Genomic DNA, 18,366 nt, shown 5'->3' with positions numbered 1-18,366 from the left:
GTTGCAAGTTTATATCTCACAACTGCAAGTTCTAAACCTATAATTGCAAGTTTACATCTCATAATTTTGCCATGTTTCTCAGAATTCAGAGTTTAAATTCTTTTTTTTTATGCCACAGAATTAAAAAAAGTAATTGTGACTTTCTATTCTGACATTTTTCCCTCTCAACTGTCAATATTTCACAAATCAGACTTGTTTTTATATCTCACACTTGCAAGTTCTAAACTCATAATCATATTGTTTACAATTTTGAATTTCGGAATTTTGAGTTTAAATCTTTTTAAATTCTGTGTTGTTGGGTTTTTTTTGCCAAAGAATAAAAAATTACGATTTTTTATTTCACAACTCTGACTTTTCTTCTCAGAATTGAGTTTATATCTTTACATCTTGCAATTCTACATTTTACCTTAGAACTATTAGAAAAAATGTCAGAATTGTGAGAAAAGTTAGGGTGAGGGTTTTTTTGTTTAATTTTTGCGTTCCATGGTGGAATTAAGCTTCCATAGATTTCAGAAACTGAAATCTTTTTCTCAGGAGAAAGATCTGAATAGCATTATTTGATCTCAGTTTCATCTCAATATTGTCTAGGAGAAACAAGTAAGACAGAATAGAGGGAAATCATTTGTCAGTTGTCTTTCCATTGGGAACTTTTCTGCTCCATTACCTGACCCAGGAACAGACAGCAGGAACTCATAATGGCACAGATGTCTTCACCATATGACCAAAGACTCAATCTACCACACAAGCTCAGTTCTGGCTCTGAAGCAGGATTGTTTTTACTTCCCAAAAAACATTGGAAGTGATGGAGATGCAAAACAGAATGATGGGTAACGACTGGAGAGGATTAAAATAACCGTATTGTTTTTAAGGTCAGCGAGTTTAAGAATGGCAAAGCATCAGTGCCGTAACTACGAACGGGTTTTTCTGGCAACCGTTACGGCTTTGGGGTTTGTCCATCTGTTCTGAAAGAGAGAAAGCCACACTAGGATCATAATGATTCATCCTCAGTCTTGCATGACAAAGATGTGATTTAAGCCTGAATGTGAATGTGAACACAAATACTGCGCAAGATCTGCACATTTAAAAAGTTTCCTCTCCAAACTGTTCTGTTTATATGTCAATCATTGTGTTTTCTGTGCTAAAATATATTCAAGCTGTGATCAATTAAGCAGCTCTACAATATCAACACTATCTGCTATTGTAGAAATCTCTCCAAATAAAACCTTTAAAGGAATATAAAGATTTGGGATGATTATATTGTTGGGAATGATTAAATAATCAAAAGTTTCACTTCATCCAAAAAAGAAAAAAAAAAAAAAAAAAAAAAAACTGGGAATAATTACACTCCTGATAACTAAAAGCAGTGAAGTAAATGGATATGTATATTTTGCAAGTAAATAAATAAAGAATTACATTCTTAATAACAAGTAAAAAGGAGTACAATTCTCTCAAAATAATAATAAAAAAGGCAATTACTATATTACATATATATATATATATATTCTATAAATAAGTAAGTAAGTGTGGAACTTAAAAATAAGTAAAAATAATTAAACTAAGAATAATAAATTACATTTAAATTACTTTAAAGTAAAAAGATGAAGAGGAAGTGAACAGATAAATAAATAAATACTTACATTCTTTTCAAAAGTAAAATAATGTGTAATTCTCTCAAAATAATCGTAAAAAAGGCAATTTACATATTCTTAATAATAAATGAAAAAAGACAAAGTACACAAGTGTGGAACTCCATAAATAACTAGTTTAGAAAATTTCTAAATAATTAATCTCAGTAGAAGTAACAATAAACAAATAAATAAATGCTAACTAAAAACTTATTAAAAGTTCAATAAATGAGTGTTTTACTTTTGCAAAATAAAAAATGAAAGAAAAAAATCTAAAAAAAAAAGGATGTGATAAATACATTTTTGATAAGAAGTAAAAAGATGCAGAAAACAGATGTATAGTTCTCTCAAAATAATAATAGGAGGAAAAGACGGAATTATTTTGTTCCTAATTTAAAAAAAAAATAAAAAACAAGATAAAAAGATGCAGTAAACAGATGTGGAACTCGCTCTAAATAAAAGATTAGAAAAAAAGATGATGTATGATTATATTTTTAATTAAAAGTAAAAAGATGAAGAGAAAATGAACAGAAATATAAATAAATACATTTCTTAACTTTTAAAACGCTAACTTAATTCTTTAAAAACATTACTGTTTTTTTTTAATTGTTCAGTAATTTTATAATTCTTGCATTAAAGGGTAAAGGACATGTGGAAATATTTTTACATGAAAACAAGATTATTGCTTGTCTCAGGAACCCTAAAGATGATTTTGGACCAGAAGAGGGTTCTTTCTGAACCGAAGGAGCTTCAAAGAGCCACTGAAGAACCTTCAAGCAAATGGCACACATGGGATGTTGTAATGAACCTATAAGTAATGAGCTACTGTATGATCTCTGTCGGTCTGTCCGTCTGTCTCTATCTTCCATCACGTTGAGTCTAAAGTACTTTGTGGTTTCCGACTCAGCAGAGTCTACGGAGATGGAAAAGGGAATTACGGATGCCAAAGAATCAGAGGACAAAAATGGCTTGTTGATGTTCGGAAGAACAACTTAAGGAGCCAGCAATTTGTGCTAATTACAGGTTGTGCGGCACAGAGGGGAGAGAATGGACTTGCCTACATGTCTCAATGGTTAGAGACGACTCCCGCAAAGACATTTCTTAATGCTTTTCTGCTCCACATCAGTTTCTATTTCCACCCGGTTGAAATGTAATGGTGGCACACTGGAGCCAAAAGTCGGCCAAAGTCTGCGTCAGCTAGTTTTAGTCTCGTTTGAATGGGAATTGTGATTAGCATGTGGAGATGTTACATAATGAAAGGACCAAAGAACAAGTCGAGAACAAGATTTTTACATTTTCTAAAGAAAATAAGAGTGCTCCCATGTGTGAAACTCAGGTCATAAAGCTATTCAAATCTTTTTGTGAATAAAAAAAAATCTTTAAATTACTTTAAATGAATTTAAATTGCATTAAAATGCAATATAAATATTAGATAATTTCAAGAAAAATACAAAAACATTATAAAATCACTAAAACTAAAACTGATAAATAAAATCAATAAAATATAAATAATATAAATAAAATAATAAATTCAAGCTAAACTAGAAAAAAAAAATAATAATAATAAGCTCACAAAATTTGCAAAAAGAGCTAAAATTAAAATAATAATAATAATAATAAAACAGAAAAATAAATTAATAAATAAATAAATTTAGAAAATATGGGGTTATATAGGTTGTAAAAAAAAAATAAAATAGAAAAAAAATAATATAATAATAATAATAAAAAGCTCACAAAATTTCCAAAAAGAGCTAAAAAAAAATAATTAATTAATAAAATAGAAAAAAAAGATAAAAAATAAATGTATAAAATATGGGGTTATACAGGTTGTAAAATAAAAAATAAAATAGAAAAAAATAATATAATAATAATAAAGAAAAGCTCACAAAATTTCCAAAAAGAGCTCAAATTAACATAAAAATTAATTGGAAAAAAAATTAAAAAGAGCAAAAATTAGAAATGTTGAACTGGCAACTAACTGAATTTAAAGTTAAAGTACTAAAATTACTGAAACTGAAATTAAAAAGCTAAAATATATATATATATATATATATAAAAATGTAATATGAAAGCATATATAGAGCATAATAACACATTCTAAAACATACTAAAATTAAAAAATAACAGTTTTAAGTAAAAAAAAAAAAATATATATATACATATATATTAATTAATTTATTTATTTTTTTAATTAAAAAAAATTAAATAATAAGCTATAAGTGTCATAGCACTTGCATATCATTGCTCCTTTGTTGATTTTGATTGCTTCCATTGTCCTCATCTGTAAGTCACTTTGGACAAAAGCATCTGCTTAATGACTAAAAAGTAAATGTAATAAAAATGTCACTCAAAATATTAATAAATACTATAATACTGTAGTGTAAAAATAATACTAAAACAACACTGCAGACAGTGCATATGCAGCTTATAAAGCTGATGTTGTTCACATAAATGCTGTGACTGATGTCTGAGAACAGAACAGGGGCCGAGGGAAGCTTTGTTTCATCAGATTCACGCTCAGTAATAAAAGTCCTGCTCTGTTTCTTCTCTCAGGAAACGCTCGCTGTCTCTATATTGGGCTGAGGGACGTTTCATGAGGAACCGCTGTGGTCTCCTGAATGGGCAACGGTACCATCAATCTCATCTGAACATTCAGTGGAAACCGCCAAATAACTCAGGAAATCATTCATCACAGCCGCTGAGAAAACACAGCCCAAAAGGTACGAGTTTGAAATGGAAAAAGACGACAATGTAAGAAATACAGCTAGTTTCCTTAGTAGCTTTACAGTGCTGTGCAAAAAAAAAAAAAAAAAAAAATCATGTCCTATTTACAGTAAGGAAGCTGTGGTTGCCAGATATTCCATGTGACTGTGACAGGTATTACAAGATAGCATAGTTTACAGCCTTTACTGTCTGTCCATAAAACATGGCTAATAATCATACACAGACGGTGCACAGACACACAAACACAAAACATCAGGTTAAAGCATAACAAAACAAAACAAAACAAAATTAAAAGTAATTAAGCAACAGAAACTGTCCTATTACTGTATATATTAATAAGAATTCTATTTTCCATTACTAGGTAATCCAATCTTTAATTTCCATAATTTCACAAAATCTAAAATTACATATAATGCAACATTGTTTTAGTGTTTTTTCTGTAATTCTATTTTCCATTAAGTAATCCTACATTTAATTACCATAATTCACTGTCCTTTTACTGTATATTTTATTTTCCATTATTAAATAATGCCATTTTTTTAAATGTCCATAATTCACTTTCTTTTTACCATTATTTATACAGTAATTCATATTTTTACAAAAATCATATATTTGACATTATTTTACTCTAGAATTACATATAATGTCACTTTGTTTTACAGTGATTAGTGTTTTCTGTAAAAATTATATTTTATGAAAAAATCTATTTTCTATTATAATCGTACACTTAATTACTGTAATGCACTGTCCTTTTACTTTATATTCTATTACAAATTCTATTTTCCATTATTAAGTAATGCAGTATTTAATTCTCATAATTTGCTGCCTTTTTACTACTTTCACCCTCAGTTATACAGTAAATCATTTGCCATTTTTTAATCTAAAATTACATACAGTGTGACTTTGTTTTACAGTGATTACAGTATTTCCAGTAAAATTACAAAGAGTTTTATTAAGAACTTTGTTTTCCATTATTAATTAATCCAATATTTAGTTCCTCATTGTCATTTACGGTTTTTCGCTGTAATTTATAAAGTAATTCATATTTTTTACTTGACATTATTTTATTCTGTCAGATAATGTACACTGTAAAAAATAATTTTTCTAAACTGTAAATAAAACAAAGATTATTGCACAAGTTTTACAAGTCTAGTCCAGACTTGAAGTAGAAAGACTAGTCCAGTCTTTCTACTTCAAGATTTCACGTTAAGTCAATGTTACTTGCTGCTTTTTTTTAATTAGTTGTGAAATTTACTAGCAGTTTCTGAGTGAAAAGTTTTTGTCAGCGTGACATTATTTTGCAGTCACTGCAGTATTTTCTGTAAAAGCTGAAGATTTTTTTTAGCGCATTTTTTTAGCCATTTATTTCCATTATTATGTAACGTGATATTTCAGCATCTGCATAAAACTGTTTACTCTATATTTAATCCGTGTGAAAAATATTTTATATATAGTATGAATGAACTAGTCTTTATGCCAGCAGTGAGAAGTCCGGCTAATGAGATGCTCTTGTTCGTCTAGTAATGAGCTAAAACTTTTGTCTGCAGTATGACTACTAAATAAAGATAAGAAACTCTTAATAACTTGGTCTGCTATGTTTGAACTGAGTTTCACTCTCACAAAAATCTCAAGTGTGGACAGGAATAGAGGCTGCAGTGGGCCGATAACTTTTAACAGCTCCTCTGGGGTCTGTGTGAAGAATGGGGCCGTGCATGTACTTAAAGATACTAGTCAGCTCAGTTTACTAAATTTGACTGAAAGAACAATATTTGATGTCAGAATCTCAAACCGTTGTTACTCCTGGCTACAGTTCAGCTTGGCTGGTTCATTTGTATTCATTGTGATTAAAAAATGAGAAATGACTCTGGGTGGAGAGGTTTTGTTGGGCTTGAAATATTGAGCAATTATGTTCTCCTCCCAACTTTAGTCCATATGAAAAGCATCTGGGGCTTTGTGACAACTCCCAGCGTTCAGCTTTCATATCAGCTGTGACTATATTTTGGGTTACACCCATAATAGAGAAAAAAAATGGATTCAATCCATTAGTGACACAATACGCAGGGGGAAGAAAGAGCATGTGGAGTCTTGAGCTGTTTACCAGGTGACCAATTCAAACGAGCACGGTTACACCAACAGTAACGTGACTAATAAAATATCCGTACACTTCAAAAGGAAGAAAAGCCTTTGTAGATCTTTAAAAATCCTAATTAGCGGCTACAAGCGGTCTTGACCTTGACCTCTGTAAACATGAACATGCAATTGCAAGTTGGTGTTAACTTTTCTGGTTTGTCTCCAACTAATAGGAGTTGCCCTGTTTCTTCTTTAAGAAGAATTTTAGAGAGCCTTTTTCATATTACACTGCATATGCACCAATATATGATTAATACAATAATACTGTCTTACATCAGCAGCACTGTTATGGTTAACTAAAACTATTAAATATTAAAACTATAAAAATATAAAATATGTATAACATTAAATAGTACAACAAATGTATTAAATTATTAAAATGACTAAAGCACAGAAAAAAGATACTAATATGTGAACCAAAATTAGCAGCATATTGTTGACTAAAATTATTAAATAAACGTAATGCACATAAAATAACTAAAATAAAATTTTAATTAAATACAAAATATAAATATACAGAAAATAAAAATATTAAATATAAATATACAGAAAATATTAAATTGAAAATAAATTAAAAAACTAAAAAAGAGAAAATAATGAACTTAATGTGAACTGAAATTAAAATTAAAACTGAAAATATAAAAATTGCAATATAAATTATACTAAAAATACATTGCAACTCATTGCAAATTATTACATTTATTATTTATTTGTTGTTTTAATGTTTATTCTTTTATCAAGTAACATTAATTAGCAACTTTAAGATGCAACTTCATGCATTAATACAGTATTTGACTATAATGCATGCTCACAGGTGTGTTTATACTTTGAATGCAACTTATCCAATCAGAATTTATATCTAAAAATAGCCATTTTATAAAAAATAATACAGAACATCATCCACTTTGATAATCCTTAAAAAAAAAATCAGGGACGAGTAAAAGAAAACACATTGCTGTCAAACGATTTTTTCCTTTCATAATTGCCAAAAAAAAAAAAAACAACAACTTTACTCACTTTGAAAAGAACATGGTCCTGTTCAGACACGTGGATGTCGTCAGAGGGCGAAACTCCCCCGCGCGCGAATCCCTCATTCATCGCTGATCTCTCCCGGCAGTGAGTCACGCGAAATCACGCACAGTCATAGCGCCTTTGTTCGTGCTTAATCCAACTCACATCCATTGAAACTATCCGACTGAGACCAGGAGTCCCCCTTACACAGGCAACACCCCCGTCAAACACCCCCACCTCCTGGGCAGCCCGTAATCATATCCAGATGTACAGCAGCGTCCAGTGAGGACGAATACAGCTGCATTACTGCTGGACCTGATGAAGACGACTGCCTGCTGCACTTACAGTGACTGCATGACTGCATGACATTTATATGAATCTTGTTGAATGACCAGCTGAATGTTTCATGCCTCATATATAAAATACAAAAAATAATGCACCAACACTACCAGTCAAACGATTTTGAACAGTAAGATTTTAATGTTTTTTAAAGAAGTCTCTGATCAACAGGCCAACATTTATTTGATCCAAAGTACAGCAAAAAAAAAAGTACAATTTTGAAATATTTTTACTACTTAACGGTTTTCTATTTTAATATATTTTAAAATGTAATTTATTCCTGTGATTTCAAAGCTGATTTATTAGCATCATTACTCCAGTCACATGATCCTTTAGAAATCATTCCAATATTCTGATTTGCTGCTGAAAAAACATTTTTTATTATTATTATTATGTTAAAAACAGCTGAGTAGAATTTTTTTAGGTTTCTCTGATGAATAGAAAGTTTAGAGGAACAGCATTTATCTGAAATAGAAATATTATAAATGTCTTCATAATCACTTGTAATCAATTTAAAGCGTCCTTGCTAAATAAAAGTATTAATTTCTATAATTTATTCCCCCCCCCCCCCAAAAAAAAAAAAACACTGACTCCAAACTTTTGAATGATATAGTGAATAATGTAAGAAAAGCTTTTTTTTTAGATAAATACTGATCTTTGATCAAAAAAGTCCTGAAAAATGTACTTAACTGTTTTAAATATTGATAATAATAATAATCAGAAATGTTTCTTGAACAGCATATTAGAAGCATCATGTGACAATGAAGACTGGAGCAACGATGCTGAAAATGTTCATCTGATCACAGGAATAAATTACATTTGAACATATATTCAAATAGAAAACAGTTGTTTTAAATAGTAAAAATATTTCAAAATTGTACTGTTTTTGCCGTACTTTGGATCAAAGAAATGCAGGCTTGCTGAGCAGAAGAGACTTTTTTTTTTGAAAAACATTAAAAATCTTACTGTTCAAAAACTTTTGACTGATAGTGTAAATATTATAGTTTATTAAAACGGTATAAGAAATTAAATCAATAGGATGTGTTAATGCAAGGGTGCGTTAATTGATCAAAAGTGGCAGTAAAGACATCAATTATGTTGCAAAAGACTCTATTTCAAAGAAATGTTGCTCTTTTAAACTTTCTATTTCAAGAATCCTTAAAAATCAGTTTCCACAATAATATTCAGCAGCACAAGTGTTTTCAACATGGATAATAATCAGAAATGTTTCTTGAGCAGCAAATCAGCATATTAGAATGATTTCTGAAGGATCGTGTGACTCTGGAAACTAGAGTAATGATGCTGAAAATTCAGCTTTGCATCACACGAATAAATTGCATTTTACATTATATTGAAATAGAAAACAGTTCTTTTAAATTGTAATAATATTTCAGAATTTTACCATTTTTACTGTATTTTTAATTAAATAAATGCAGGCTTGGTGAACATAATTGATTTAATATAAGAAATCTTAATGTACCAACAAATCGCAGAGCTTTTAGTAAGGGGAATACCTTTATAATGCCTTACATATACAGTACACGCTTCATGGAAAGTGTTTTGAGTTTTTAGATTTACAACACCCTACTTCTACTGAAATTCTGGTGAGATAAACTTCTGGCTGTGTGTCTGAACCAGCTGAAGCCAGAAACATGCTAACTTTCCATGACAGACCACTTAATGGCTTTTCCACGTCGGTAAACTCACAGCAAATACACATGGAGGATTTGCACACATTTATCTATGTTCACCTTTGATGTCGAGAGCTTCTGCTTCATTCGTGCCAGAGTCCGGTGAAAGGAAGACTCGGCGAGCAGCATGTGAGCATGAGAAGGACAGCGAAATGCAGGAATATATTAGCTGTGAGCGAGTTACTGAGTAAAATGAATCGTTTGCTGTCCATCGCATTTCTTTCATGTGGTTTCAGTGGTGCCGAACCATGTCCACACATACACACAAACACACACATAACCACACACAGATATATATACCAAACACACTGTGTGTGGCCCGCGCTCCTTCAGGCATGAGGTTACGCATGCATATCATCTCTAAACACGGATAATCATAACGTGTAAACAGCGTTTTCGCAAATAGAAAACGGGTGCATCTTTACAGCCTATAAATGCATTTTAAAACTTGATATAAGTTCAGAATAAGACATTATAAAGAATGCATTTAAATCCATGCATACTATTTTTCATTAAAATGCAATACCTTAAAATTTCAATGTTTAAAACGAAGCCTCTGTGCAAAGTAAAACAGGTTGCAAATGCTGTTTCAGTCAAATAAAATCTACAGAATAGTGCATTGTAAAAACAAGCTATATGCATTAACTGCTTATTTCTGTTGTTTGGCATTACGTCATTACATCAGGCCAAAAACACTGTTTGCTTGTGCGACAAGCTTCTGAAGACACAATAATTGGACTCTGGGATTCAGACCAATGCAGTGCATGAATAACACATCTTTCACTTTTATACTCTCGTGTCAGGAATACATTTCAACAATTATTAAATAAAGATTTCAGTTACACTATAAATCAAATGACTTCAGTACCATCAAACCGCTTTTGCACGAATCAATTCTCCACATGCACTGCGCTAGAAAATGACTGACTTTTATGCAACAAAGTGCTTGAGAGAGTCTTTTTAACGAAGCATCTGTTAGATCAAGATGTAAGATGGTGAGTTATGTTCACACAACTGGAAACAAGCTATGTGAATATCTCAAACCACAATACAGCAGCTCAGGCCTGAAACATTAATAAATGGCATATACACTTTCCATGCACATGCTCAGAGGAAAACTTCATTGCTCAGGAGACGTCTCAGTTATGCATCATTCATGCATCAACTTCATCTCAAATGGTTCTCCTACAATGTTTTTAGTAATAAAATATTCACAAATGAGTCAATAGGTGATAAAATAAAGTATATAGAGTTGAAACATGGATAGCTGATCCAATTTGCTTTGGAAAGAAATTGATGAGAAACTTTCGAGGTCATATTAGGATCTCTGATTTGGATTGCACATGTTTGTGTTTCAGCATATCTGAGCACATAGATCTCTTCTGAAATATAGACTGCTTGATTTAAAAAACAGATAGATCACCCAAAAATGTACTCCCCCTCAGGCCAAGATGTAGATGGGTTTGATTTTTCACTGGAACAGATTTGGAGAAATTCAGCATTACATCACTTGCTCAGCAATGGATCCTCTGCAGTGAATGGGTGCCGTCAAAATGAGAGTCCAAACAGCTGATAAAAACATCACAAGTAATCCACACCACTCCAGTCCATCAATTAACCTCTTGAGAAGCCAAAAGCGGTGTGTTTTGTCCATGCAAATCCATCATTACTTTGTTTTTTTAACTTCAAACTGTCGTTTGTGGACGAAAATACCATAGTCCTTAAGTTGTCATAACGCTTCCTCCAGTGAAAAAGTTCATTCTCCGTTGTCTCTCACATCAAAATCCACCCACATATTTATTTAAAGCTGTTTTAGACTGTTTTAAAGCTGTTTGATCTGTGCATATTTTTTTCCTGATTCAGACAAGACCTCTTTTTCCACTGGAGGAAGCATTATTATTGTTTATAAACTCATATTTTAGCTCGAAGCAACGGTTTGAAGTTAAAAATATGGTTATGGTGATGTTTTTATCAGCTGTTTGGACTCATTCTGACGGCACCCATTCACTCCAGAGGATTCATTGGTGAGCAAGCAATGGAATGCTACATTTCTACAAATCTGTTCTGATGAAGAAACAAACTCCTCTACATCTTTAAGCAAAAGTCTCTATTTCATTTCATTTGAGTAATGAACTCAAATCTAATTAATATAATTAAACATATATTTTTCCTTTTGGTATCTCTGCATGAAGATAACACATTTTTTTAACTGTTTATCTGCAATTCCATGTCAATGCACAGCACACAGATCTGCAGCGCCACAGAAGAAACCTAATAATAGCGATAATTCGCTGACACCCACATGAAACGCCCACAGCAGAAGCTGTTATAATACTTCACCAGCGGGTGTGTCCTACACATGCATTTCACACTGTTCTGTGCTTTGCCATGTTTTAAAATCTCATCTGATTGGCATTTCACATTTATTGAAAAATAAAAATGACACATGCTAAACTAAAGACTTATGCAGTTACAGTATGTGTCCAGCAGGGGTCATAACATGTGAAGTAAGACCCTCGTCACACCCACTGCTACGAGCACAGTGATGTCTGTCATGCACGCGACTGACAGACAAACTGATGCAGACGCGTCCAGCATTCAGCCTGACCACACAAAGAGAGTGTGTATGTAAAGAAGTCTTAGAAAAATATCCCTCAAGACCCCAGACACCTCTCCAGATGTTCTTATGCTGTGTTTGTTTGTTTGGAGGACAGCTGATGTCCACATGCTCAGAGATCACCTTTCCTTTTGTGTTTAATGGATAGCATCCTGTAAAAACTTGGGAATGTGGCCTTTGAATTGGACTTTAAAACACCTAATCACAAACTGCATAAAATCCTATGTTGCAGAGATACTTGCTAAGTATCTGGGTTTTTAAGAAATTGCAAAATGTTAGCTTAAAGTTACAAATTAGTAGTTTTGATTGCCAGAACTTCACTATTAATAAAACAACATTTCAGGCCGTGTGGGTTGTAATATTTATGCTGACTGTAGTTTAAGCTCACAATGGTAACTAAAATCTGTTTGATACTCAAAAACTACTTAAAAAACTGAACTTAAAAATAAATAAATAAATAAAATAACAAAAAATAAACTTTTTAAATGTCATGCAATGCTGTTTTTCTCATTTCTCACAATACTGTGATCAATCTTGCACTTAAAAAAAATACATTAACAATATTTTTTCTGATAAAATGTCAGGTATTAAGTTGTTAAATATTAATTTAAATGATACAATTACGCATAAATATATTTTTCAGAAAGTATGAAGTGACTCATACTTTTACTTTTAAAGGAATTAATTTAAAGGAATTATATTTTATTATTATTATTATAAATATTTTTATATTTTACTATGACATATATTGTTTTTTTAAATATAATTTATACATTAAATATATACATTTTCATATATTTTTATACGTTATAATGATTACTGTTTATTAAAGAAAAATTATTCTATTATTATTAATATTATTATAAATACTTTAATATATTTTCATGACAAGCGCTGCCTTGTTAAATATATTTTTAATAATATAATTAAATATAAAAACAATGAAAACCAAAAAAATTACAATACACAAAAAAAAATTGTGTGATAAGGTAACATTGTAACAATGTATTTTTACATTATTTTCATTTAAAACTATTTACATTTTTGCAGTATTTTCTGCAGTGATTTAGAAAAAAACAGCAGCAAATCCACATTCATTGTAAACTTACATTACATTACTGCATTCAGCACATGATTTTATCAAAAGCAACTTACAAAAGGAACAATCAATATGTAAAAGAGCAGATAACAGTTGGAATAAACATTGCCAGGTTTATTAAACAACTAGATTAGAAACAGAAATGCAGATATCTTTTACTCGTCATATAATAACGATTTATGCTACAACATCAATGCAGCTTGCAGATGTGCAAAATAACTTCCCTGACGTAATTTGCACTCCCAATGCCTTGTAAAAACCCGGCCTGAAAAGAAACAGGAAGAAAACCGATGCTGAAGTGATTACTAGCACATCCAGAATCAATGGCACACAGCAGTTCATCAGCCTCTCGCTGTATTATGCAGCCATTTTCCATCTGCAGTCACACACACCGTTTCACTGGGTCACCGAGAGTCAGGCTGATGGGGGTTACCATGGCAACACATCCCAGCCCATGCACTGCTGCTTGTTCACAGACACGCTGAAAGAACGATGAAACCCGCCACTGCAACCTCACCGTGCATCACCAGACAAAGATATCCCTTAACCCTTTTTTTTAGATATTTTTAGTGCAGATATCTTATGGTAAAAATAAGGAACCTGGAAATAAAAACTAAACCTAATATAGATCATCACAATTTTTAGCCAGTGGCCAATAAAAATGAGAAATGAAAAAAGAAAAAACGAATCTGTAAACAACCAACTAACAATGCCATCACAACCACTCAGAATACAACAGCAACCCTTAATACTACAGCAACCACTCAGGATGTCATAGCAACCACATAGCAACACCCTAGCAACCAGCCACATCAGCAAATATAATTCACATATGTTTTAAGACATGTAAAAATCTATTGATCCTAGCAACCACCTAAAACACCTTAACAACTAATATAATAATGCCCTTACAACCACCTAGAATACTACAGCAATGACTTAGCAACACCTTAACAACCAGTCACATGGGCAAACACTACTTTTACACAACCTTTAAAGACATGTAAAAAAATCAATCGATCCTAGTAACCACCTAGAACACCTTAGCAACATAATTTAATTACACCCTTACAACCACAAAGCAACACCCTATCAACCACACAGGACACTATAGCAACACCCAAGCAACCATCCACAGAGGCAGAAGCTACTCACAATCTCTTTACGAAATTAAAAATCAACTGATCCTAGCAACCATCTAGAACACCTTAGCAACGCAACCTAACAACACCCTAGCAACCATACTAAATACCATAGCAACACCCTAGCAACCATTCACAGGGGCAAACACTACTCAAAATCTCTTTAGCAAATGAAAAATCTATCAATTCTAGCAACCACCTTGAACAGCTTAGCAACTAATCTAACAATACCCTTACAACCAACCAGAACACCCTAGTAACCACATACCAACACCCTAGCAACCACACAGAATGCACCAGCAACACTCTAGCAACGACCTACAGTGGCAAACACTACTCACAATCTCTTTAGGAAATGAAAAACGTATTGATCCTAGCAACCATCTAGAACACCTTAGCAATGCAACCTAACAACACCCTTGCAACCACATAGCAGCACCCTAGAAACCACCCACATGGGCAAACACTACTCACAATCTCTTTAGGAAAAAAAAATTCTATCGAACCTAGCAACAAGCTAGAACACCTTAGCAACACAACCTAACAACACCCTAGCAACCATACTAAATACCATAGCAACATCCTAGCAACCACCCACATGGGCAAACACTACTCACAATCTCTTTAGGAAACGAAAAATCAATTGACCCTAACAACCACCTAGAACACCTTAGCAACAACCTAACAACACTCTCACAACCACACAGCAACGCCTTAGCAACCATGCAATACCATAGCAACATCCTAGCAACCACCCACATGGGCAAACACTACTCACATTCTCTTCAGTAAATGAAATAGAAATAGAAAAATCTATTGACCCAATAACTATTTCCATGTGTCAGCTATGATAAATAGATTATTCTGGGTGGGCTGTTGTTGTTGTTGTAGTATAAATCATTAGTTCATTAACTGCCAAACGAACGGCTCTCTCTCAGTCTCTGAATGTCAGACAGACGTATTGAGGTCGAGCTCAAAGTGCTCAGCCTGTGATCTTTCAGCATCTCAGAGCTCTGACCATCACTGACAGTGTAACAGGAATCTCAGCACTGATGTGAGTCATTGTGAAATCGTCCACTCATATGAATGTTCAGGCTTTAGGGTGAAATATGAGAGTCTGAGATCTGTACCATAGGGACATATGGAGACCAGAACATGGATCGGCACTTATTCACCAGAACACGAGATGACACAAAAAAAGGTTAAAGTAACCTTCATAAGCTTTATTTGTCATATTGGGCAAGAGTGAATGCCATAAAAAACTAAATCACCTCCAAAATACTAAAAAAAAAAAAAAAAAAAAAAGTAATTAATTAATTAATTAAAAAAATTAGGCCTATTAAGATATTCTGCATTTGGGAGCCAATTATTTTAGCAATTAAACACATTTAGCCAAGACATTTACAAAAATGCATCCTAATGTTTTACTTAAATCATAATGCTTTAAATATATATAACAACAAAATACCTGCAATTTAAAATATTATTAATATTATAATTTTTTAAGTACAGGACTAATCAAAATGAAAAATTAAAATAAATAAATGAATAAAGCCTATTAAGATAAGCAATTAAGCACATTTTAACCATGAAACTGCCATTAAATGAAATGCATCTTAATGTTTTACTTTCGTTTTTTGTAATAAATGATAATTACACTACGATTATAAATTTTTCATTTAACTGAACATAAATAAAAATACTACCATCTAAAATTTATTTTATATTAAAATATATCTGTTTTTAACCTTATTTTATTTTTTTTTACTTTATTAGTTCTACTAGAACTAGATAAATAACAGAACTAGTTCTAGTTATTTTAAAACAATAAATAATAATGGTGTATATACACGCACAATATAAATGAATACTTACATTTTCTACTTACATAAATTAAATTAAATTAAATTAAATTAAATTAAATTAAATTAAATTAAATTAAATTAAATTAAATTAAATTAAAGAATTTTCGCCTTGCAGAAATTAGATTACATCCATTATCAAGAAATTGGGAGTGGGAGTATGTTTAATTGTCCTAATGCTGATGTAAATCCTTAAGAGAAAAACACACTACTTGTCCTAAAAACATCTTAAAACATAGAGCTTGTAAATCAGCAAATCACTTTGCATTACCATTAAAGATCCAGGATGAGTTTGACCATGAATAGGAACAGAACGGGTCACTATCCGATGACACTCTCAGGGGACGAACGCGCACGGCAACAGACGCTCGCATGCGCTCGCCTCAGGCCAGACGCAATCAATACACGCTATTTGTCTAGCTACAGACTTCGCTTTTTGCCTATATTTGTAAACTGAGCACAAACTGCAGGAACAGCAAACATCAGCAGCTGGAGTCCAAACCTTCACTTAGCTACGATTATTTTATCTTGCCAAAGTGAATATACTGTCATCTTCCAGCTCACAATATTTGCTAAACTGTGCTATTTTCTCACTTTTGCTGACACAAACCTTTAAACTAATCACAGCCCTTCTGTTGTCTTATATGGTGATCAGTCATTGCATAATGCATATCAAAAGTACCATGTATTCACATGCACCCTCACAACACCACAAGAACATGGAATCGATCGTACACAACTGAAGCATCTGTGAGGGAAAACCTCACCTTTTCCCTCCATCTTCTCATCAGTTTATCTCCATGGTTACCACATCCAGACTCGTCTTCAGTGAATTAACCCATGCAGTTCTTCTGCACAAATCACCAATATGCCACTCGCTGTCAAAAGGTACAAAACAAATCAACTAAAGGCCTGCAGTATAAACATGTACACAAAAGATAAAAACAGCTTAATTAAATTCAAGAGAACTTTTCCACGCAATTACATTAAGTCTTTTCAACAAAACAATTAGTCTGAGTAGATTTGTATTAGTCTTGCTGCTCAACCTTAAATTCATTTAATTACACTTAGATGCTATGAACATGAAAAAAGTTGTTTTAAAGACACTGAAAATATTAGTACCCTTGTTAATGGTTTTTAGAGACTTTCGGGGTGGGATGTTTACATAGACATTCAATATATACAGTAAAACTCATTAATTTACATCTGCCTTAATTCTGTACATATCCCTACTAACATCATGTAAATATGAAATTATTTAAATATGATAAATAGCTATTTTAGTTATTTACTTTCTATTCAAAATATTTTATTCATGTCAAAAAGTCATATAATTTACCAGGAGTTACAATGCCAATTAATACTTTCAGACTGGAAAAGAAAAGTAAAGAAAGAAAAATTAAAAAATTAATTAAGTAAAACGGACTCAATTTTTCTTGTGCACGTTTTTTACACTTAGATTTTAAGTAAATTTAGCATATGGAATTGAGTAAAATCCAATTACTAAGTTTAATTAAGTGGAATTAAGTCAATACATACATAATTTTGGCAAATATTAAATCAGCACAATTTGACAGCAATGTACAATTTAACCAAAAAAAAAAAAAAAAAAAAAGTTAAAAATGAAAAATCAAAAATTAAAATAAATAAAAAAAAAAAAAGTTTAATTTTAACACTTTTCATGCAATTTGCCAAAAAAAACAAAACAATAATTATTACCTTTTTTCGTATCATTTCTATTTTGTTAGGGGTCCATTTGACCCACATGCTTTTAGTCATAAATTTCATAATGTATTTTATGTTTTAGTGTTTTTCATAGTGTTGCATGGACAGCAATGGGTGTCAATATGATTTACATCGTACAGCCTTTCCAAAACACAGCTATGTGCTGAAACTTTGCATGCAGATTCTTGACCCACAATGAAAAATACCCTCAAAATCTCAAGAAGAAATAAACAGTTTGACCGGTATTTCAAGCAATATGGGTCAAATGGACCCCCAACACAACAGGAGGGTTAAAACTGGCCCAATAATGTAAGCTACAGTTCCTTCAAATGACCAAAAACGCTCTGATGATCTGTTTGGTTGAGGTCTGTTCTCTCTTATGTAAGTCTCTTCTCACTGCA

General features: G+C 32.0%; 1 protein-coding gene across 11 annotated transcripts in view; it reads right to left on the bottom strand.

Annotated features, from left to right (window-relative positions):
- Positions 1 to 18,366, bottom strand: part of nav1b (neuron navigator 1b) — a 108,783-nt gene that overhangs the window by 36,270 nt on the left and 54,147 nt on the right. Inside the window, exon 1 of one of the 11 annotated variants that reach the window (XM_051112811.1) lies at positions 7,497 to 7,651. The exons of the other annotated variants lie outside the window; for them this stretch is intronic. Within the exon in view, the coding sequence (XP_050968768.1) occupies positions 7,497 to 7,573 (77 nt within the window). The 5' untranslated portion in view covers positions 7,574 to 7,651. Of the gene's footprint in view, positions 1 to 7,496; positions 7,652 to 18,366 lie in introns of those variants that run through there. 11 annotated transcript variants of the gene reach the window in all.

Source organism: Labeo rohita, chromosome 6, assembly GCF_022985175.1.
Source record: "Labeo rohita strain BAU-BD-2019 chromosome 6, IGBB_LRoh.1.0, whole genome shotgun sequence".
Lineage (NCBI taxonomy): Eukaryota > Metazoa > Chordata > Actinopteri > Cypriniformes > Cyprinidae > Labeo > Labeo rohita.
This window is presented reverse-complemented; position numbering and strand designations above follow the sequence as displayed.